The 22849-nt window shown below is 44.7% G+C and overlaps 2 protein-coding genes across 2 annotated transcripts; one reads left to right on the forward strand and one right to left on the reverse strand.

Annotated features, from left to right (window-relative positions):
- Positions 1–792: 792 nt before the first annotated feature.
- Positions 793–11138, forward strand: LOC306753382 (PDZ domain-containing protein 7-like; the record flags this gene model as incomplete). Its single annotated transcript, XM_079237251.1, has 16 exons — positions 793–955; positions 1919–2056; positions 2227–2401; positions 2493–2669; positions 3596–3743; positions 5597–5657; positions 5794–5971; positions 6057–6298; positions 6388–6552; positions 7562–7677; positions 7805–7896; positions 8364–8455; positions 8551–8622; positions 9335–9925; positions 10279–10379; positions 10956–11138. 16 exons carry the CDS (start codon positions 793–795, stop codon positions 11136–11138), a joined length of 2694 nt encoding a protein of 897 aa, XP_079093377.1.
- Positions 11139–14730: 3592 nt separating this feature from the next.
- LOC306733104 (leucine zipper putative tumor suppressor 2 homolog) lies at positions 14731–19045 on the reverse strand (the record flags this gene model as incomplete). The annotated part of the gene is made up of 5 exons (XM_079214298.1): positions 14731–15438; positions 16538–16684; positions 17285–17407; positions 17517–18104; positions 18542–19045. The coding sequence occupies 5 exons, from the start codon at positions 19043–19045 to the stop codon at positions 14731–14733; spliced, it is 2070 nt and encodes a 689-aa protein (XP_079070424.1).
- Between the last annotated feature and the right edge of the window lie 3804 nt (positions 19046–22849).

Here is a 22849-nt window from a genome sequence, read left to right on the forward strand (position 1 = left end):
AAGAGCTGCTTTTCTGTCTGCATCGTGATCTCCGTTTGAAACGTAAAATGTTCGGTAAGTATTTAGTTTTCTTGTGTATTTTGGGCGAGATAAATGTGCGTTTGTTCCCGCGTGCATCACATACCGTAGCAGAATAACATTAGATTAAAATAAAGAATACAATCCATCCTGGTCTTTATAATATGTTAAAAGTAGCCTTTGTGATTGTGACGCAGCTTTGCACGTCTTTAAAGTCGCTGTCCGGGGTGCTGAAGCACCCTGAGACTCGTGTGGGAAACCCCAAGGGTACAACATGAGGACACCCATGTCATCACGGGTTAAGTTTAGTGACGGGTTACCATGGCAGCAGCACCATGTGACATCCCGACTCTTAAGTGGGTCAGGTCTGAGCTAAATAAACCTATTAAATCCTATTTCTGACCTCACCTGCGGAGACAAATACCGTATAAATGCATGGCCTTGATGCAATGTGAGTTGCAGAGACTGGATATTGAATGTGTCAATGCAAGTGTTCGTGTTTCTGTGAGACTCAGACAGGTGAGAGACATGCAGCATGGGCGGGAATGGAAGTGTGACTCCAGGGAGCCAAAGAGTCAGCCGGCATGTCACAAAGCAACCTGCATCGGTGGGTTGGGGTAAAAAAAAAAAGAGCAAGATGTGACCATAATTTAGTCTCAGTGTGCCGGACAAATGGGCTGAGGATCCTCTTTCCGTCTGCTGTAGGTTCCTCCGCCCGGAGCTGAGCCCCCGTGGGAAGAGGAGCGCGTGTGAAACGGGACCCCGCCGGCCTCCATGGCTCACTCGTCAGACCCGTCCCGCAGGGAGAAGACCCCCGGGACCCGAGGGTCACACACGGCTACGCGCAACCTCTTACGGAAGAAGGAGCAGCGGCGGCGTGGAATCCGATCCTCGTCGCCCATGGGCCGGGTCATCCTCATCAACTACCCTGTGGATGGTGTGTGCGTGCGTGTGCGTGTGTGCGCGTGCGTGCGTGTGTGTGGTGCACATTACAACATGCTGGAGCCAAAATACTGATTCAGTGTGGTGCATAAGTCTGACAGACAGAAGAACTGTTGTGGGTATTTCTTTAGGATTATTTGAGACCTGCTAACATCGTACGTCTGCAGTACACTGACCTGGTCTCTTGAGGACACAAGGTGTTAAACTTCGACACGCCATCAGCATTGAAAAAGCAACGTTTTGATTGTAAACAAATGATCTTAGACTGTTATTTAAAATGGTGATAAATACAATAACACTGTCAATACTTAATTAACTTAAAATGAGACGTGTCTTAGAATCTTGAGAAAACTATATTTTATATTGTTGTATTTAAAAATAAATGTGAAAACAGATACAAAATAGATTAAAAATAGAAAATACAATTCATATTCCAACCCAACCAAAGGTTTATAAACAAAGAAATCTGCCTCATGCAAATGCTATAAATAAAGCAAATTATATGCAATCCTTTTCTTTTGGTTTCTGTCTAAATGTTGAAAGGTACAGTCTGACATTATAAATCGTAGTTTAATATTAAATGCTTTTCATTAATACGGTAACTTACTGTTGTTTACGAGAACTTATTCAATATTAAATATATATGAATATTGGCTTTATTCAATTCAACTTTCATGGGAGAACTTAAAGGACCAGTGTGCAACATTTAGGGAGATTTATTGGCAGAAATTGATTATATCATTCATAACTATGTTTGTATTAGTATCCAATCACCTTAAACTAAGAATCATTGTATTTTCTGTTAGCTTAAAAAAATATATATTTATATCGACATCGGGAGCGAGTCCTTAAAAGTGACGTCTCACTGACATTGTTAACTATAATACAGGAATTCCCCTTGAGATTTGTGTCCATTATTCGCGTATTGACGCAGCATCCGTGTGACAATACCGTTCAGGTGGCGACGACAGCGAGGACCTCCACACGATCACGGTGGATAAGGACGTGGACGGCAAGCTGGGCTTCAGCGTGCGCGGAGGCTCCGAGCACGGCCTCAGCATCTTCGTCAGCAAGGTGGAGGACAACAGCACAGCAGGTAAACTAACTGACTCCACACTAACACGGCCTGTGACTTTGTGTGTGTGACTTCACACTCCTGTGTGTGTGTGTGTGTGTGTGTGTGTGTGTGTGTGTGTGTGTGTGTGTGTGTGTGTGTGTGTGTGTGTGTGTGTGTGTGTGTGTGTGTGTGTGTGTGTGTGGTCACAGAGGAGGCCGGCCTGCTCGTAGGTGACAAACTGGTGGAGGTGAATGGCGTCAGCCTGGAGAGCATCACGATGAGCAGCGCTGTGAAGGTCCTGACGGGCAACAACAGGCTGAGGATGGTGGTGAGGCGCGTTGGCAAAGTCCCCGGCATCCGCTACTCCAAGGAGAAGACCACCTGGTGACGACGGAGCTGTCGCTGCTGAACAAATATAATGATGTTTAGCTCCCGTTTTATCGAGATTCTGACCGACTGTGGGGAAACTTTCCAGGGTGGATTTGATACACAGGCGTATGGTGGTGGAGGAGAGCGGACAGACGCCTTCGGATGCCAGCTCGGGAAGCGCCCTCCAAAGGATCGTCCACCTTTACACCACCTCCGACGACTACTGCCTGGGCTTCAACATCCGCGGCGGGAAAGAGTTTGGTCTGGGCATCTATGTCTCCAAGTAGGTTCCTCCGGCGTGGAAAACGGGGTCAAGTTCAGTGACTGTCTCAGAACATTTAATCCTTAAATGATCTTAAACTTGTTTATTTTAACTGAAGCCCGCAGCGTTTGGAGTCCGTTTTTGTTTGAGCTGGTGTGACAGCTGTCAATCAAACCCAGGTGTGGACCAACAACCACACCAAGAGCGCTTGAAATAGGTCCCAGTCTGCCTCCAAGTGGACTCTGGTGGGGCTGGTTTGAGGCGTGAAAGCAAACCAACCAACCAACCCACTGATTTTATGATATACAGATATGTGATTGTAGCACATTTTTTCAAAAGCTAAACTACTAATAAATCCATCTGCTGATTGTGAAATCTGATCAGGAAGCGATCTATTTATCTGTGAAAGTCCATGTATATAAACTTTTTAAGGCAAATCAACATTCAGCACGTCAGCCTGGATATTTTCCTAGATTAATAGATCAAAACTGTCAAAAACTGGGTGTACGCGATCCCACAGTAATAAGGCCTGAATCCGAACTATTAAAAGCACATTTACTGCCCTCTACCTGGTCAAACCACTGACACTTTATTATCTCACGTTACGATACAATTCCTGAGCAAAGGATTGAATTACACACATTTGAGGCATGACTCTTAAGACAATTATCCGGCTGGCTCAACATACAGCAAGCAGCCTATATGCCAGATAAAATCAGACTCTTTGGTTTTGAATGAGACGCTTTGGTTTTGATTTTCCCCTCGTGCATCCTGATGAATCGGCAAATCTGTCCCATCAAAGAGTTTCCTGTCCTTTTGGTTCGTTTGTAAACGGGAAGCGGACCAGAACTAAAATGCAAACAATGTAAGATTCTCTTTCCTCTCTTGGGTCCGGACCAAATGAACTGAACTACAGCGTTTTACTCCTCTCTGTCTGCTGGTTTCAGACTGGATCCAGGTGGTCTGGCTGAGCAGAACGGGATAAAGATGGGGGACCAGATCCTGGCGGCCAACGGCTTGAACTTCGAGGACATCAGCCACAGTAGTGCTGTGGCGGTGCTGAAGAGCCACACGCACGTTATGCTGACCATCAAGGTGAGAGCGGCGATGCGCAGCGTTCGTCCCGCCGCAGCAGACGGCATGAGAAAACTATGAAGCTCCTGCAGTCTGAAGGTTATACTGGTTTTTATTGCTGTAACACAAGAGCCAATGATCCAAAACATGCTTTAATTTATGCATTACTTTCAAGAGGGAAGTGTCTTTCTTCTTCCATTTTTTTTTAATCCATAGTTAAAAGAAACCCGCTCTTCAGACACGGGTGAATATAAATAGAAGCTGTAGAAGTTAGTTCAGAAATGCTTTGTGTGAAATCTTGAGCTTGAGCTTAAAGCGCTTTTAAAGCAAGTTTCAGCGTCCAGGGCTCATCTATGCTGTCAATAGAATGTTTTGTTCCTTTTTAATTTTTTTATTGATGGTCAGAAGTCAAACTTTATTTCTGTTGCATGTTTCAAACAGGTCAATGCAGTTCAAAGTGCTTCACAGATGACCAACAAGCCAAAAATAAGACAAAACTAAGCATTCTTTTTTTTTAAGCACAACCATAAATACATAATGTTCATCATTAACATAAACTGTTTTCCAAAAAGGTAAACTTAATCAAATTTGATAGAAGACTAAAAGAAAATCTAATGTCTATAATGCTTAAAGTAATAATGGGTAAAGGGAGAGCTTTCAAAAGACCTGAAATTGTGTTTCTCTTCTGTCTGACATAAAGTGAATATTGCAAAAACAGTTAAAAAAGTTAAAAAAATAAACAACATATAAACATAGTGCAAAAACTGTAAAAAAAAAAAAAAAAGAAGTTAAAAATAGATGGACAACATAAATAAACAACATAAATTAGGAAACTATATAAGTGTGCGTTATTTAAGCAATAAGGTACTCGAGGCAGTACTGTGTCGTGCAATAATGTACTGTTCAAGGGAGTTGTTAGGCAAACCCTTGAACTGTACATTATTGTAGAGACAGTACTGCCTCGAGTACCTTATTGCTTTTATAATACGGGTACCTGCGACTTTATAAATAGTAATATTAAGCTCCCTTTCAGCACAAAATAGTTGTAGCCACCAAACCTGTGCATCGCATTTCAGCAACAGAGAAAATAGTCCCGTACGCTGCGCATCGGGCCTAACAACTCCCTTGAACAGTACATTATTGCACGACACAGTACTGCCTCTCGTACCTTATTGCTTAAATAAACTACACCTCGTGACTCACTCTCAACCAATCAGAATGCTTGATTTGATCTACCCGTATTATAAAGCATCTTTGTAGAACGTGTTCGTAGGAGTGAAGATGTCTCCACTGAATGTTTGGTGTTGACTTCAGTGTTAACCACAAGCCAAGCATCGCATTTCATTTTCAAGGACTCCTTGTCATTAGAAAGCGTGTCGGTTCTGTTGCTTTTTAACCTTCCAACCTTTTCATCTTTCATTCGCTCGCAAACACCAACCGCCGCGCTGCCACACACACACACGCGCACACACACACACACACACACACACACACACACACACACACACACACACACACACGGCGGTTACTGTGCCGGGGCCTCGACAGCTGGCAAGCGGCCGCGATATTCCCTCGCTCGCTTTACTGGTCGGAGCTTGGGTTTCTCGCTGTGAGAAATAGCCGGGCCGCGTGCATTATTCACCAGCCGGCCGGGATCAGGTGCTGATCAAAGCTCGGGGGCCGTGTTTAGTTTTTGTTGCGGGATCCCTCGCTTCGCCCCCCCGTGGAACCCGAAGAGTTAGAAAGCATCCCGACTACCAAAAGGTTACGAGAGAGTCAAGAAGGGGAGTTGCTTTATCAAATATGGCGATCCTATGAAAGTTTCAAGGTCTCTACTGTGTCTCATTTGCATATCTGTGGCCATATCTCCACAGGAAGCGGGACGATACCCTGCTTATAAAGAGATGGTGGCGGAGTACCGGTGGCTCAATAAGCGTATGTATCTGTTTTCACGGTCCTGAAAGCTATCCGGTCTGTGCGAGGCTGCGTCCGAGAGTCCGTGAAGATCACGGCACACTCGGTGACACGCTTGGATGCGTTTGGGTGAGCTCTCTTTTGTTTTTTTCCTCAGTCGCCAACGGTACTCAGAAATCTTCCTCCCAGGGGTCAGAGTCCAACTCCTCCGCCTCCTCTCTGTCGTCCGGGACGCCGGTCAGCTCTCTGAGCGGCCTGTCGCAGGTCATGTTCCCTCCCAGCATGCCGTTCGGGTCGGACATGGTGGACGTCTGCATCTCGACTGAGGACCAGAGGTCAGGGTCGGCTTCTTTGTATTCAGAGATTTTAAGAAACACTCGACCCAAACGACACGTAACGACTACTTGTTCATTGGTCCAGGTCGGAGTCGGAGCGGACCGAGACCGCCATGCAGACGGACCTTCCCTCTCAGAGGCCGGGGGCGGAAACCACGCGCAGCCTGGGACGGACCACTCTGCTCAGAGACACGGTGATCCGCGGAGAGGAAGAGGAGGAGGAGGGCGGCGCCGGGAGGCGAGAGTCCCCCAAGACGTCCGTGCTGCTGGCTCTCAGCCGCCCGAGCCGACCAATCAGCAGGTCCCAGAGCCAGGTCACCGTGGCAGGTGAGGCAAGCCGAGAGCGAGTGACATCCAAAGCGTGTCGTGGGTCGAAGTGCGCAAATTGCCGACTGTCACTGTCCCAATCTCCATAGAGGTCAAGCAGAAGAAGGAGAAGAAGCAGAAGGAGAAGCACCCGGAGGCGAAGAGCACGCTGCAGCGCTCCAAGACCTTCGTCAACTCGCTATTCAAGGGCGGACGCAAGAGGGACACGTCCAGGGGCCGCTCCAAGTCCCCGTCCAGCCACAAGGCCGGCAAAGGTAGCGGCGTTTATTTCATCTATGAGATTATTTTTAAGTTGCAGCAGTCCCCTCCTCCCACAAATGAGTTTGAACTTCACACTCGGTGCTATGAAGACAATCACACAACAAGAACACTAAAGGTCACAGCGTCAAACCCTATTCTATATTTACAACAGATCCCATGAAGGGACCAAAATCAACCGCCTCCCCGTCAGCAACAAAACCTTTTCACTCCGACTGAAGATGTTGATCTTTAAAAAAAAACAGCTAAAAAAACATAGTTTCACTTCCCGAGAAAGATGCTGTAGTTTTACTCTAACAGGAGAAAAAAAGTGCTTTTGTTGGGACTATTTTCAGTTGGGGATTAATACACATTACGTTTTTGGGGTGTGTTTTTATTAAAAAAAATTAACAAAAAGCTACATTGATAATCAAATATAATAGTTTATAGATTATTTTCTAATGTAACACATTTGTAACTATTCAAAATCTGCAGATATTTAATATCAAATATATTTGTAATACACTTCACATTAAAAAAAAAAGTCTACATCTAATTATTCCAAGAGACACCAATGAGGGAGTCCCTGTTTTATTCTATATCTTAACATGAGGGGCGATTGGCTGAAAAACAATTGATCTAGTGAGAATACAGTTTATCAGGCTTTGATTCACAGATAACACTTGTTAGTCATTGTTTCTTTTGTTTATCATATTTAAATGATAGAATATCTTCAGCCTTAAACTTTAACTTTGAGAAAGCAGATCTTCCTCAAAATGTGAGATTACACTTTTCTCGGTGAATCCTTCTCCGCGCTGAAAGGTTTCATATACTTCATGAGAAGTGAGTGATGATTTGGTCGGTGCTGGTTTTCGTGACCGATACCAAGAGCGCACAAAGATCTTTACGGGCTGCTTCCATCGTACACCGACGGAGCAGATCTATTCAAAGTGTAACTACTGCGTGCCCTTCGGGGACATCAGTGACTCCCGTTTAAACTGGACTGGCCCCTGTGATGTTTTCAAGGTGGACGATCGGTCAGCGCGCCGCCAAATTCCGAGATGCTCGGCGCGGTGGAGGACATGGCCCGCCGGCTGCTGACCGAGGAAGAGGTGGCGGCCGTGATGAAGACGTGCCGAAGGGTGAGAAGCTTTCACAGCTGCAGACTGGTGTTGCTTTAAGCCCATGAAGAGATGTTATCACGCAACATACTTCAAGTCAAGTCATTGACAACTGGGTAATTAAATTGTTGTGGATACTCCTCCACAGTACGTGGCAGAGCGGTCGGTGGAGAACTTGATACGCCACCTGCTGGCCGTGCTGGACCGACCGGAGAAGCTGCTGCTGCTGAGGGAAGTCCGGTAAGGACCGGGAGGAAAAGAGGGATAATTACTGGATATTTACATTAAGGTTTTCTTTCATACAGCTTCTGATTCAGTGATTAATATGAAGGTAAACCCAGACTTTAAACTGGTTATAACCACAAGACAATTATGACTGTAACTTTGCAGAAAATCCATTCCTTCATTGAGCTTCATCAACCTGATATCGCTGCTCAAATATGTCAAAAAATACTCATTTACATGACGATTTTCTTTATCACTGTGAGAGACTTTTAACTAGTTATAAAACAGTCTATGTGACCTTCATCATTTAAGGAGACCATCAGCGAGAAAATACATATACGTACAGTTATTCTCAATTAAAAGGTGTATCCACTCAAACTTTTCACAATAATCTTCTTAAATCCAAATGTTCCACACTGAAGACTTAATTAAAATGTAACTCGGCGCCTTGTTTATTATTTTGCTGTTGTCGTGTTCCTCAGGATGCTGCTTCCTCCTCCTGATCTGAGTGCATTCAATGACCTGGTGACGCCGGTCGAAGTCGAGGCCTACGACATCCTCAAGTATCGTTCAAGTGCGTGTGATGCATGCTGGATATGTCAGAATTGATGACGCACGGACTCGGAACAGTGCAAGTTACGCTTCTTCTTCTCCTCCTCTGTGTTGTAGTCCAAACTCCTCCTCTTCGCTCGCCCACATCCGGTCGAGCACCCAAACGGCGCCTCATCACTCCCATCCCAGGTCAGTACTTCATTTTGATGCAGTTTGGGATTTTAGTCTTGACTTTTGATATTCTCTGAAAAACATGTCTTTGGATCTTTTGATTTTTCTGAAATGTGTCTTGTGACACGCACCGTTTCACATAAATACAAAACCTTGAACCCAACAACAGAACAAATACTACAAACGCATTACATCAGCACTGCAAATAAGTGGACGCAATCTTCATTTGGTTGGGAGGCTGTTATTTTATTTGTTATTTGCTATTTGTTTGCAAATTGGTGTTTTGCTGCGAATGTATACGGAAGTCTATATCTGCCAAAAAACAGAAATGCACAAATAATTAGGCAAGAATAGAGACTAAACTAGAATATGTTTACTTTTACACACAATTATGGGATTTTGCTTTAATTTTGACTTAATATCTCATATTTTGTTTAATAATTTTGATTATTTTAAAGCTATAATCTGTCATCACATTGGTTGCTGTTTGCGGGACCGTCGTTAAGGAGAACAAAGCAGTGAAGCAGAAGAACAAACGCTGTTTTCTGATTTTCGTATCGGTCCTCAATGTTTTACAGGAAATCGTTGAATATTGTACCTTTTAAATCTTTTCTGTCATGCATAACTTGACATTGGCTTCTATACGTCCCATCCATAGCCTGAGTAAAAGTACACATTATATTATATTAAATAAATAAAATTGTTCATACAACCTGTGTTTTCCCTCCAGATTTCAGGGGAGGCTTTGAGCTGCACAATGCTGAGGCGGTGGAGAAGGAGGGCCACCTGCTGGATGAGCTGGAGAAGCTGAGTGTGTCCGGGCCCCGGGGAACCAGGGAGCGGCCCCATCCCTCCAGGTCCTTCACCCCGCTGCTGGACATCCCCGTGGACGGATACGACACGGAGTCCAGGGACCTCCAGCCTCCCTCCGCCACCGCCATGCTCCCCAACTGGCTGCTGGCCCACAGCCAAGACTCCCGGCCTCCTCGCCGGACGGACATCGGCACGATCCGCTCCGTCCACTTCGACGAGGTGTCGCTGCACTCGACCTCGGACACGACCTCCTCGGAGAGGGGACGGTCCCCGTTCAGAAACGGCCACTCCAAAGGCAGAACGGAGAACAGTGGAGACCGGAGCACAGAAAGCGTGTTCACGCTGCAGAGTGCTGCTCGCAGGAGTCGGCCCTCGTTGTCGCAGGTGTTCAGAACGAGTCCGGACCAGATGAACGGGCGTCAGGCTCAAAACGGACTCAGCGGCTCTGAGCCTGAACAGGAGTACGAGCTCAAAACCGTCAGCATCTCCAAGACCAAGCAGTCGCTGGGTAAATATGATGGATTTAAGGTCAAAAGCAGTTTGTCAGTTCACTTAAATGTTAAACATGCAAGCAGATTTGGTTTCATGTGTCCGGGTTTTAGGATATTTCTGCCTCCACCGCACTTTTCTTACTTTTCTTTATAGGAAAAAATAGTTAGTACAGATTTAAAAATTGCTTTTGTCAACCGTCTTGGCTATTGTATTTCTTCTTTATGTTAATGTATAAAACATACACACATTGCAATACTGAAATCTGCAAAAATACTAGCTGCACTTCATATCCTCTCTGTGCCTCTTCAAGAGTAAACCAGAGTATAAATCACTGACTCCCACCCTATCCTGTGTGTTGTGGTGTTTCAGGCATCAGTATATCTGGTGGGATGGAGTCGAAGGTTCAGCCGGTGGTGAAGATCGAGAAGATCTTCCCTGGAGGAGCGGCCTCCACCTGTGAAGTGCTCAAGGTGACCCGACGCTGACGGGCCAGAGTCTCTGCAGAGTTCACCCAAACAAAATCTTTAGCTGCGTTCCCGATCAAATACTTTTTATCTTCACTTTTTGTACACATTACAGCTGCTCTCACAAAGTACGCACTGTTGCATGCAGTGCTGTGCAAAGGATTGTGGGTCAGAATAGCCAGAAAGGCATACTGCAAAATACGTCCGGAAACAGTAGAACATCCTGGTATTTTTGTCATACTGCATTTGACATAATTATGTATAAGGGTCATTCTAAATCTTGTTCTTGTGTATATATAGTATAATCGTATCTGTATTGGAACGTACCATGTAGGATGTCATTTAATACGTTACACAATCATGCCTGATGGAAAACCAGTGTGATGTATTATCTCACATTTCTGCAAAACTTTCCAGCAGTATATATTAGTATTATTATTCATTATGTTTCATTTTACATCTTGATATGGACTCTGATAGTTTATCTTAACAAAACGTGGAACCAGAAACGCAGCAAACAACTGTATTTACTGCATTTGTTTTCTCTGTCACTGTATCTGACTTTCCCGCTCGCGTCCCCAGGCTGGATTCGAGTTGGTGTCTGTGGACGGACTCTCGCTGCAAGGCGTGACCCATCCGCACGCCGTCGACATCATCCGCAAAGCCTTCAGCCACAAGGCCAAAGACCCCATGGTGTTCGTGATCAAAGTCCCCAAACACATTCTGAAAGGAGACGGAGACTCTCGTCAAATGCTCTGTGATTGAGCAGCGTCTGGGACTAAACACGGCCCGAACACACTGATCTGAGGTCAGGTATGCCATTTTTGCCATTCATGTTGAAGTTGGGAATAATTACATGGACTCTGGTTGAGCAACTAAGGACTTGAGGATCATGCGCATGAATGACTACATGAGAGGAATATTGTCGTGGAGATACTCAAAGTAAACACGTAAGCAACAACGGACATTTACAGTAGATTCAATTTGTATCCAGAAAGCCAGAAATCATGAAGAAATGGTGCTCCTGATGCCTTAAAATGTCCCTTTATCACAAGCCAGGAACCAATCAATGCCTGTCAAGAACATGTTATGCATTAACATCCAACCCTCTCAATAGTGCAGCAGTGTTTGTTTCTGAATTTTTTAATATGCAGGATGACAAACTGTAACCTGTGCCTTTTTAAAGCCCCGTTGACTCCATGTTGTTGAATCAAAGTTTACATTTTGACCTGCAGGGGGCGACGTGAGCCGTTCAGGAACATTTCTGCTCTCTAACGTTGGATATGTTGAAGGCTTCACCAAACCTTAAAACTTTTACTACATGGAAACAAGATGAGAATAATTAATCCACGTTGTCATTGGAGAGAATTACCACTCAGATAAAACTCATTGTCACAAAGAAAACTGGAGCTTATATAATTTGTTGTAATAATACAATTAAGGGAGAAAGTCCATCAATGTTCTGAACAAATCTGAATGTACCACCTTTTAAATGTCTTTTGTTTTTTATTAAAAACAGGTTTGTTCAACAGATGTACAGCATGAAAATATACATTTAATGTCTTCATACAAATATTGTGGATTATAAAATTATACTGAACCAGAACAAACATCCACACAAACTTTAATATACAGGCGTCGTATCTGTAGGAGCAAAATATAATGTGCGACATTGCTTTGGTCTATTCACAGTGGCTATGTTTTTTTAATTTATTTATTGTTTCGAGATGGACAGACACCTCCTGGAAGAAAACGTCATGGTTATTTACAGAGGACGATGGTTCAATCGGCAGCGACAGAGAAACACAAAATGTATTTTCTCTTGGTTCTGTCATAAAGGGTAAAGTAAATAAACGTGAAACGGATCTTTTGCTGTAACGGTTGGTGGAAAAACTCAAGTGTCATGGTCACTTTACACCAAAACAACCCTCATTCAGTGCAGGTTTCCCCATCAGTGGTGGGAAATCCCACACAGTAATCAACCTGTTATAGACGGACAGATACAACATTTCAGTTTTACTAAGGGGAAAAAAAAGACACAGAATTCAAGTATTTGCACACTAATCATGAGGCGTTATATACTTTGGGCTTTCTGTAAGTGTATTACTATGACTAATAGTACTAATTTAAAATAATCTAAAAAGGACATACCCTGTACCATGAGTCAATATAACTTTGTTATAGGGTTTTATACATTATAATATAACTGTGATTCTCACCTCCTGAGGACTCACAACACTCTTCATCACAAAGGTCTAGGTCATCACATCAGGAAATATTACAATGTTTAAAGTCCAAAAAGGAAGAAAAAAAACAATTTGTCCGAAGTAGTTGTTGAAATTATTAGAAATAGGACTTCCCGGCTGGTCAAATTCATGAGCGACGACTAGAAAAGTCTGCGAAAATGTCGGTAAACGACTTGTCGTCGACTTAATTGCGCAGAAACATGCCGCACAAAAGTAAGGAACTATCAATTCACACATTGCATATAGATGTTTGGCCCACATGAAATATGTTTTAACTGTTAGTTGCTCATTTATTAGCATTAACGATAGCGAGTCAGGTAAAGCAACGTTTCAGTGGTTTTAGGGAATGGAAACAGCTCCGAGCAGTCCAACACATCTTTGGAGCATCCATGTTTCCACATTAAAGAATTAAAGTTCATGAAGAGAGACTTCTAAACTGGGAACATGTGAACGCTACAAAAAGACAAATGAAGGCAGCAGTTTGGTGTCGAGTTCTTCAGGAGGCGGAAAGCACAATGTTTTTGCATTAATGCGATTAAAGAACCTGCAGTTGCTTTCTTGATTGACCTAATAGAAAGAAATAATAAACCGTTTCCCAGCTGACCTTTTTCCACAGAAGACATTTTAACGTGTCACTGTAGGAAAAGCACACAGCTGTGGATAATAACATTAAAGCCGCTGCGGTTTGAGGGTCGAGTCTGAAACCACTACTCCATACATCATAGCCACTCAGTAGTACATTGAGATTTAAGATACTTGTATATCACAAGAGTATTTACTACTGTAATCTAGTACTGGGATTGTTAGAAAGTATTGCAAGTATTCTCTATATGGTGCATATACAGTGCACTGGTGATTTTAGACAGCCATGGTAGAGACAGTTTGACTTGTTAGGAAAAGTGCAGGTGAAACAAACTCCATTAAGGGTGGCTCAGTGCCAGTGAGTGTCCCAGTAAGCCAGTGGGACCCTGGGAATGGGAATGCAGTCTTTACCAATATTAATAATTGCACCGGTGCTTTTCCTGCTGCGACTCGCCAAAATGTCCTGAACTTTACAACATCGTGATGTACAGTATATCAATATTGCAGTATAATAATTACTGTACATATACTGTGGCACTCTGACGCAACAGGAAAAGAGATTTATTCCAATGTTCTTTAAAAGGAGGGCGAGACCGTTCGTGTGTGTGTGTATATATATATAAAGCTGATGTGCACTGGATGAGTTAATAGAGTTCAGGTTGTATGAGGTACTTATCCATAAAGCAAAGTACTGCTGTGGACGTATATCCTTAGCAATAGCCACCTAAAATTGATCAATACATTGCTATATTTTCAATGCTTTACCTTTCTGACAGGGAACTAGAATTAAAAAAATACCTCATACAACCCCACTTCAAAAGAATCCAAACAATCCCTTCAAGGCTGTATTTAATTCAGATGTTATTGTGTTTAGTTACATTACTCTCCAGATGTTCATGATTTTATTTTCTAGCATTTAGGGGTAAAGTGTCCAGGATGTGCGAGGGCTTAAACTTTGTTTTATAAAAATAAGACATTTGTGCTGTATGCGACTGGAACATGATGTGAAAACATGTTTTTGTCCCTGCAAATTGAGGAAGTAGACGTATTTTGCTCGTTGGTCATGATGAGAGAACATCCAGCGTCATCACCACCCCGCTCTGATTCACTCGCTCTTATCGTGACGCGCCAACTGTGCGGTGTCTCACGTTTACCGACGAGTCGTCGAACGAGCGTGGGCTCCGGCGACACTAACTGGACTAATGAGAGCTGACTGCTAACAGAGTGGGAGTTGTAGCGTTAAAACCCAGCAGGGGAGGCGGAGTCATGGCCGACTCAGGAGGAGGAGAGTGAAAGGTTGAGGGGAAGTTACTCATAGATAACAAATTCTCCCACAAATGTGTGAAAATGTCTCGCTAGTTACACAGACATTAACCGAGGAGGCCCACTAACGACTAATAGGTCACCGGCTTTGAAGTGGGACTCCTCGGAGAATAGAACTGATTTTACTCTGCAGATCTGTGACATGTAGCAAAGGAGAAACATAGTTGACAGTAGTGCAAATTAAAAGACGGAGAGACACGTAGGGGTCAAATTTCCGTGGCGGCGATCTCATCAAAGTTGATCTCGTTGCCGCTGCCCTCGTCCTCCTCTCGGCTCTCTAGTTCCTGACTGAGCTCCTGCAGGAGCTGCTCCAGCTCCCGGTTCCGCCGGTACATCTGCACGTAGTTCTGCTGCAGCTGCTTCTGGTAGCGGATGACCTTGTCCTTCTCCTCCTGCCATATCCTGCGCTCCTCCTCGAAGCCTCCCGTCTGCTGATCGGCCCGCTGGCGCTCGAAGGCCAGCTCGGCCCTCATCCGGTCCATCTGCGCCTTCATGTTCTGCAGGGCCTCGGCGCCGCTCTGCCGCTGGGCCTTCGCCTCGTCGCTCTCGTAGGCGAGCAGGTGCTCCTCCGCGCCCTGAAACACCTGGCACTGCCGGTTTCCGGGGCCCTGGTTGGCCAAAGCGTCCCGGAGGTGAGACAGCTCTCCCTCGAGGCGGCTCACCTTTTCCCGGAGCAGCTCCGCTTCGCTCTTGCGCCGCTGGAGCTCGTTCTCGCACACCTCCAGCTCCAGGGTGCGTGTGCGCGCCGTGCCGTGGGCCTCCTGGAGCAGGACCTGGGTGTTGGTGAGCTCGCCGCGAGCCTCTCGGAGTTGACCCCGCAGTGAGACGATCTCGCCCACGCGCTGGGCTAACTCCACCTGCACCTCCTTCAGCTGCTGCTTCAGCAACGAGATCTCCCCCGACTTCTGACAGACCTGGGGGAGGATTCAGGATGTAAAATTATTTTGTGCACAGGCTCATCCTTCAATAATAAAGAGAAGTATACAATGTATAGGGTTGTAATAAAAAAGTGATATTCATTTTACTTTAATCTACCAAATATGACAGGATGAAAACTGCGGGAATATGCACATATGTGAATGGTTTGTAAGAGTGGCCAGCATTACTTTTGCCTCAAGTCCCGTTATAAGTCACAAAATAGCACAAAACCACAAAACTCTGCCATTTTAAATTAATAGATGTAATCCATCAAATCATATTCTCTTACTAATGATTACATTCAGAATGACAAATGTTTATTAAAAAATGTTCTGCAGAAGTAAAGATGATCTTTTGTTTTATTGGCATTTAAAACAAATGACATTTCCATCCATGTTGATTCTTCGTCTGGTTGAAGCTTTGTCACTTTATTACATTTCTGTAAATGCCCTGGTGAGTGTGTGTGTGTGTGTGTGTGTGTGTGTGTGTAACAACAGCACAATGATGTCAGAGGCTTCATATATATGAAAAACTATCAGTTAATATCGTTCTCAGGGATCTCAAAGACTTCCAGAAATGATTCCTTGTGGCACACTTAATTATATCAAAACAGCATTGAAGATCAATTTCATTATTGATCCACGTCTGGAGCTTGAAAAAAGAAAAGAAAAATGAGGCAGTTATCTTGTGATGCGACTGATTCTTGGCATCTTAGTTAATTCTACCGGGTTTCACATGAACTAAAATGAAGATCAGCGTCCACAAGACCTGTCCAGCTACATCCTGTCAACATTCCCACTTCCTGTACCAAGTGAATGAACGAGAGAACATAATGTTCAATTCTATTTCTCTTAATTAGGGTCATGAACGTGTCCATAAATACATTACGGGGAAGCTGTCACGCTCAGATTGATGCTATAGTAAAGTCCAGGTCTATTATGTGCAGCGCTTAAAGCCAATGAGTGATACGGAGTTTAAGGAGGGAAACAGTCAAATCAATAAAGGATGGCAACCATGATTAATGTTAGCTTCACAGCCCAAACCTTTTCCTTTTATTGTGGTCATTACTACGCTGAATAAAATGAAGCCGCTCACCTCCCACTTGCTCTCCTCCAGTCGAGGCCCCAGCTGGATCTTCTCGTGCTCAAAGGAGGTGCAGCGCTCCTCCAGCTGCTCCCGCTCCTTCAGAAGCTGAGAAAAGTCCTCCTGCAGCTTCTTCTTCTCCTGCTGGAGCTGATAAACCTGCGGCCGCGAACACAGCCGGTGTCAGGACAAGACGAGCAAATTCCTTGTAGGAACGGCAGATCAATGCACGTCTTGAATGTCATAACTAAGTCAAAAGTGGCTCAATTTCAAGCTGGTATTGCTTCCACATGTGACTGATGTACGCCAATGACAACAACTCTCACATGTGGTTTAATCTTTGCTCCAAAGTCTAAACTCATTTCTGGAAACTTATATTTTTGCTTACAGGGATTTGAATGCTACACATGCACAGCAATATCTGTCGTCACCCTGCAGGATCTCAATGAAAACACTAAGATTGTCGTGTTTTTTTCTCTCTCTACTCTTTTAACTAGAATAAAAAGGGAGAGAGATTTGTTCATTGACATTTGGTTCATGGATAAAAGAATTAATTAACTTCTTGACGCTTGAGAAAAATCAGATATGCCCCTTTCACACAACAGTTGGTTTTAATATAGTTACAAATACTTTTCTGGCTGATGTTTTGTTTACAGAACTGCTTATCAGTCTGTTATTGAACTGCATTTGTAGAAAAACGGCATCACCACTGGTGTGTAGTGGAACGTGATGGAACTTTTTTTTGTCGGAGGTCCTGACCTGCAACTGGAGCACCTGCTGTGCCCGCTGGGCCTTCTGCGAGGCCACCTGCATCCTGGTGGCACAGCCCTGCCTCAGCTCCTCCAGCTCCAGCTCGAAGCGCTTCTGCTTCTCCTCGTAAACCTGCGACCAAAAAGACGAGCGGACAAATCCCTCAAAAACAAACAAAAAAAGTTCTCCAACAGAGCTTGATTTAAATATTAGAATATAAATATCCGTTCCGTCTACCAACCTGGCAAATTGCAGCCTCGTTCTCGTCCAGGTTTTCTCTGAGCTGCTGCAGCTCCAGCTCTCTCTCCCTCAGCTTGTCCTCCAGGTCCCTCACCACTCCCTCGTATCCCTCCACCGGAGCCGGGGAGCGCCCGCTGGACCCGCTGTCGGACAGAGGCTGACCTCGGCCGCTTATGGAGCCGGAGCCTGTGCTCTTACTGGAGGACGAGCGCCCGCTGTCCGAGTTGGAGTGGCCGTGTCCGCCGACGGGCGCGGCGCTTTTCATGGGCTCCAGGTGGCCGGCGGAGGCCTCTCCCGACGCCAGACTGTAGCCGCCGCTGCCGTAAGGAGGGAGGCTGGTGAGCGAGTTGCGTCCGGAGTCGGTCAGTTGGCAGGAATGGCTGCTGCCGCCGACGCAGGCGCGGGCCCTGCTGTACGAGCTGCTTTTCTCAGAGCAGAGCGACCCCTCTGTGTGGGTGGGGCTCAGCAGGTTGCTTTGGTTTTCCGATACGTTGGCACAGTGGCGAGGGGAGAGGTACTGCATGGAGGTGCGGCTCCTGGGAATGACGGCTTTGAAGGCGGTGGGCCGCAGCACCGTTTTCTCCATGTTCTGGAGCCGGGGCACACAACATCAGATGAGTGTCGAGGCAATGAGGAAAGATTTGAAGAAAATCTAATCTCCATTATAGTGAACTATTGATACTGTAAGATGAGTCAGAGACTGTCCTTCGACCCTGTTAAGCCAGAGCCCATCCCTCGGAAAAAAACCCGCCTCAAATAACAAACCCAAAATTTATCAGGAACAGCTCCTCAACCATAAGGCTTCTAATTATTTGTCTGGTGTTCTTTGAAAAGGTAAGAACCTCAGGAATATCAATCCACTGAAAGTAAACATTTATCTATTATCATTCCAGAGTAAATGGAAATGCAATACAGGAAAAATATTTCTAATATTCTGTCCACCCCATTTATATTAATGATGCACAGCTAAATAATGGAAACCATACAGTTCAAGAGCCCCACAACCTACTTTATTCAAACGCTCACCTTCTCGAGTTTTCCAGACACAGGGATCAGTTTTGGAGGCGGTCCTCCCATGTTTCCATTCAACCCGGATCCTTTAGTCTCGTCTGCATCACTTCCTGGGCTGGCACGCGTTACGTGGTTTTCGTTCCAGTCGCCGATATAGTCCTCATTCAGATAGGTATAGTTCCCACTCTCCTTCTCCAGCCCCTTGCTGGATGTCGCGGAGCTCTGCTTCTTCAGCGGCGGGATGCTGTGAAGTAACAGAGGGTCTAGGGGCGACTCGGGGCCCAAGCAGGAGACGCCTGGCGTGGGCCGGCGGACCCTCGCTCCCATCTCAGATCGGTGGTCGTGGTAGGGTCCGGGGCGGGTGGCGATGAGGCTGCTGACAGAACCCATAGGATCCAGAGTGGAGGGTGGAGCGTTGATGGGGGGTGACGAGCTGGAGGGGTGTCTCCGGCGGGGTCCGCCACTGTGGCCCGAGTTGTGGTGCTCAGCAGATATGGGCAGAGCCTGAACGAGGGCCATGGTGGCAGCTCAGAGGAGTCACTCGCTCTGAGAGAGGAGAACAACAGTGTGAGTCCCACAAAGATTATGCTTTAATACATGTTTAAACAGTAATTCACCATTGCCATATCTTTTTTTTAAATTAGATGTCCCAAAGTCTTTTGGGTCTCAAGTCACATGTGACAAGTCCAAGTCAGGTCCCGGCAGCAACCTCCTGTTCTGAGGAGTTAAGCCAATGTTAAAGTGTCTTAAATATGCATTATCTCTAATGGCCATTAGGGGGCAACTCTTCTGATTGTATAGACGTCTGTGAGAAAATGACTCAGTAAACATTGTAAACATGAGTTCATGGTCTAAATCTCTAGTTTCAAATCTTCTTCAATACAGCATGATGTTCATTTAGTAAATGATGGTCATTTAGAGTCAGATAGACCATAAAGCAGGATAGGCTTTAGGGCGGGGCTACCTTGAGATTGACAGGTCGCTGCGTCGTCATCTCCAAGTTGCTCATAATGCAAATATGGTAATACCCGTTCTCTGGTTGCAAAAATCCAAGACGGTGACGGCCAAAATGTTAAACTCTTCAAAACAGCAGTCCACAAACCAATGAGTGACGTCGGTCTGACTACGTCCACTTCTTATATACACGTCTCATTAAGAACAAGTCAAACTCAAGTCTTAAGTCTTAAAATACTAATAGGAATGTCTGATAGCAGGTCTCAGTACAGGCGTCACATCTTGTAGTAGCAAGTCTCAAGTCAGATCTAGTCATTCAAGTCAAGTCTACTCTCAAGTCATTTCAGATCAGATCAAAGTCTCAAGTCACAGAAAACTAAGTTAAGTCCCAGGTCCAAGTCACAAGTCTTCAAAAGCTGATCGCTTCGTCATTTGCTATCATTTCAGGTCTCTGATTGCTGACCATTAAAATGACTTGGTATTTGAACATATCCTGAGTTATTTATGTAAGACCTGTTGCTACGATATTTAATCATCTCATCAAAAAAACAACAACTAATTACTGGTTGAAAATGGCATGTTTTTCCTCCCAGATACTAACAAGGTCAAATTCTAGCTGCTCATTCTTCTCACCGGGGTGCATTCAAGGAATTATTCCACTAACAACTACAACAGAGGCAAAACAGAGATGTTATACAGTAGACTGAGGCACACAAATGGTCCCACAAGCACCACCACGGTGGCCCACACACAGAGAACCAGGACGGGCCATTCATGAAGCCCATTCAAGCAGCACTAAGAGGGCTCGAGGCATGAGGCTTGTGAGGCATGAGGCAGCAGAAGAAAAGGGTCCCCTTTCATTTGAGATGTAAAATGGCTCCTAACACGCCGGCATTTCCCCCGGCGAGCAACAAAGGCTACTGTCGCCACACATCTTATCAACCTTGGCGGGGGGAACTAAAAGTTCATAACTGTGGATAATAGAAACGCAGAGAGGAGGAGACAGGTTGAACTTGCTGCAGCGGTGGGTGTTTTAAAGTTTGCAGAGTAAAGGAAACGTAGGAGGAGGAGGAGGCAAGAAGCCCTTACTGGTTCTCCTCCCAAGCTCTCATATAACTGCTGGTAAATATTGACACTCGTAACAGGCACATACCGACTATGATGTCAACAATGTGTCCCGTGGACGGTTGAACAGGCGAGTGGGACGCAGGGCGATGAGGCCATGGTGCAGGTGGACAAACGTGCTGACCAGCAGAGACACTTGTGCTCTTAAAAACACCACGGAAAGTCCCGGAGTGTGAGGATATCCGACAGACGGGTTTCAGGCTCGTCCAGCAAGTCACACGAGATATGACTGAGGGTATAAAGTATGGCAAGACTGCAGCTCAGCAGCTGAGAGTTCCCCTCTTGTTTCACCTACTTGGTAACCCTCTTAACCTGGCGGGGGGCGTCCATGTTGGCTAATGAGGTGAAAGAGCGACTGACTGACAGCCGGCCTGCTGGCCAGACACTTCTAGACTCCACCTGCCAGGACAAGTCCAATGCCAAGTCATTTCCCAACCTGCCAAGTTTACAGAGAGCCTACTGCGATTTAACTGTGATTACCAGATGTTAATGAGCTCACTCGATGTGGGGATGATCCCTACTTCCACTCGTAATAACTGACTGGGACATATCAGGTACTGCGATGTTCTGTTATGATGTGTAAATATGTGAAACTGCAAAAACAAATAAGTCATAAAAAAAACTTTGATTGTGGTAGTTTTATGCCGTTCTTTCTGCCATAGAGGTGAACTTTAACAACCACACGTCACTATTGCATTACTGTATATTATTAACTGAAAGGGAAACAAATGCACAGCAGTTAATTATCTAAAATTAATTTGCTCACTTATTCTCTTCGGTCATTCAGTTAATTTTAAAAGTATCCATGTGCCGGATATATCTTTCATCCCTGTTGCTTTTGATATATTTTATCTTGTGTGTTTATTTTATCTGTAAGTTGTAAGGCGCTACGACGACAACAAATCTCCCCTTGGAGATTAATAAAGTATCTATCTATCCATCTAAAAGATTCATACTACGGAGTCGATATGAAGGAAACCGTAAGATAGCGGCAGCCGGAGCGACATGTGGTGTTTGGGGGGCAGAATTAACGGCCCTAACGAGCACAGCCTGCAGGATTAATCTTATGTGATTTCACTATGCACTGAGAAAAGCTACTTAGTCCATGACAATATTTATTACAAATAATCCTTTCTGATTACAGCGCTGCGCCGACGTCCAGGGTTTGTGACAAAGTGCAGCCGTCGGAGAAACTCCTGATACTCAAAATGTTTTTTCTCGACATCAAGGGTCTGAAACGGGTCGTGCGGGTTCAATGAGCAGGGGGGGAGAAGAGAGAGAGAGAGAGAGAGAGAGAGAGAGAGAGAGAGAGAGAGAGAGAGAGAGAGAGAGAGAGAGAGAGAGAGAGAGAGAGAGAGAGAGACAGACAGAGCTTCACGGATGGATTTCCATCCGTGAAGCATTAATTAATGGCGGTCCTGAGCACTTCTCACCGATACATTTACAAGTGAATTCTGCTGCTTGTTTTAATTATCCTCTTGTTTAATTCCTATTTGTTCACATGCTCTAATGTGTTTTTATGAATATGTATTTATAAAAATTCATCAATGCAGTTGGCATGAATATTTTTTTCTTCTTTTTTTAAATAGTCCGATTACAGTGGTTGTACATCTTTTATCGTTGTTTGCCCCGGTCTTTTGCACTGTAAATGACGTAGAGACAACGACATAGCGACCTGTCAATCACCGTCTAGCCCCGCCCTAAAGCATCCCCTGCTTTATGGTCTGTTTGACTCTAAACGACCATAATTTACTAAATGAACATAATTTTGTATTGAAGAAGATTGAGACATAAACTCATGTTTAAAATGTTTACTGAGGGAATAAATCAAGAGAGAAGTAGAGTCGTTTATACAGACTTCTATACAACAAGAGGAGTCGCCCCCTGGTGGTCAGGAGAGAGAATACAAGTTTAAGACACTTTAATGTGACAAATCTGATAATTCAACTTTAAATTGACTCAGTTGTTTATAGTTCATTCTAATTACTTTATTTTCTTTGTGCATAAGAGCTCAAGATTGAGATTTTATATGTGTTACATTATCTTACAAAGCGAAAGACACACACACACACACACACACACACACACACACACACACACACACACACACACACACACACACACACACACACACAGCTGCCTTTAGGTTATTTGTGACATCACGCCTGTTTAGCTGCCACTAGCTTAACACAAAGGGCTGCATGTCTGGAAGGGGCTGTAAAGTCAAACTCTGGCCTTCCGGCA

The sequence above is a fragment of the Taurulus bubalis genome (genome assembly GCF_910589615.1).
Source record: "Taurulus bubalis genome assembly, chromosome: 2".
NCBI lineage: Eukaryota > Metazoa > Chordata > Actinopteri > Perciformes > Cottidae > Taurulus > Taurulus bubalis.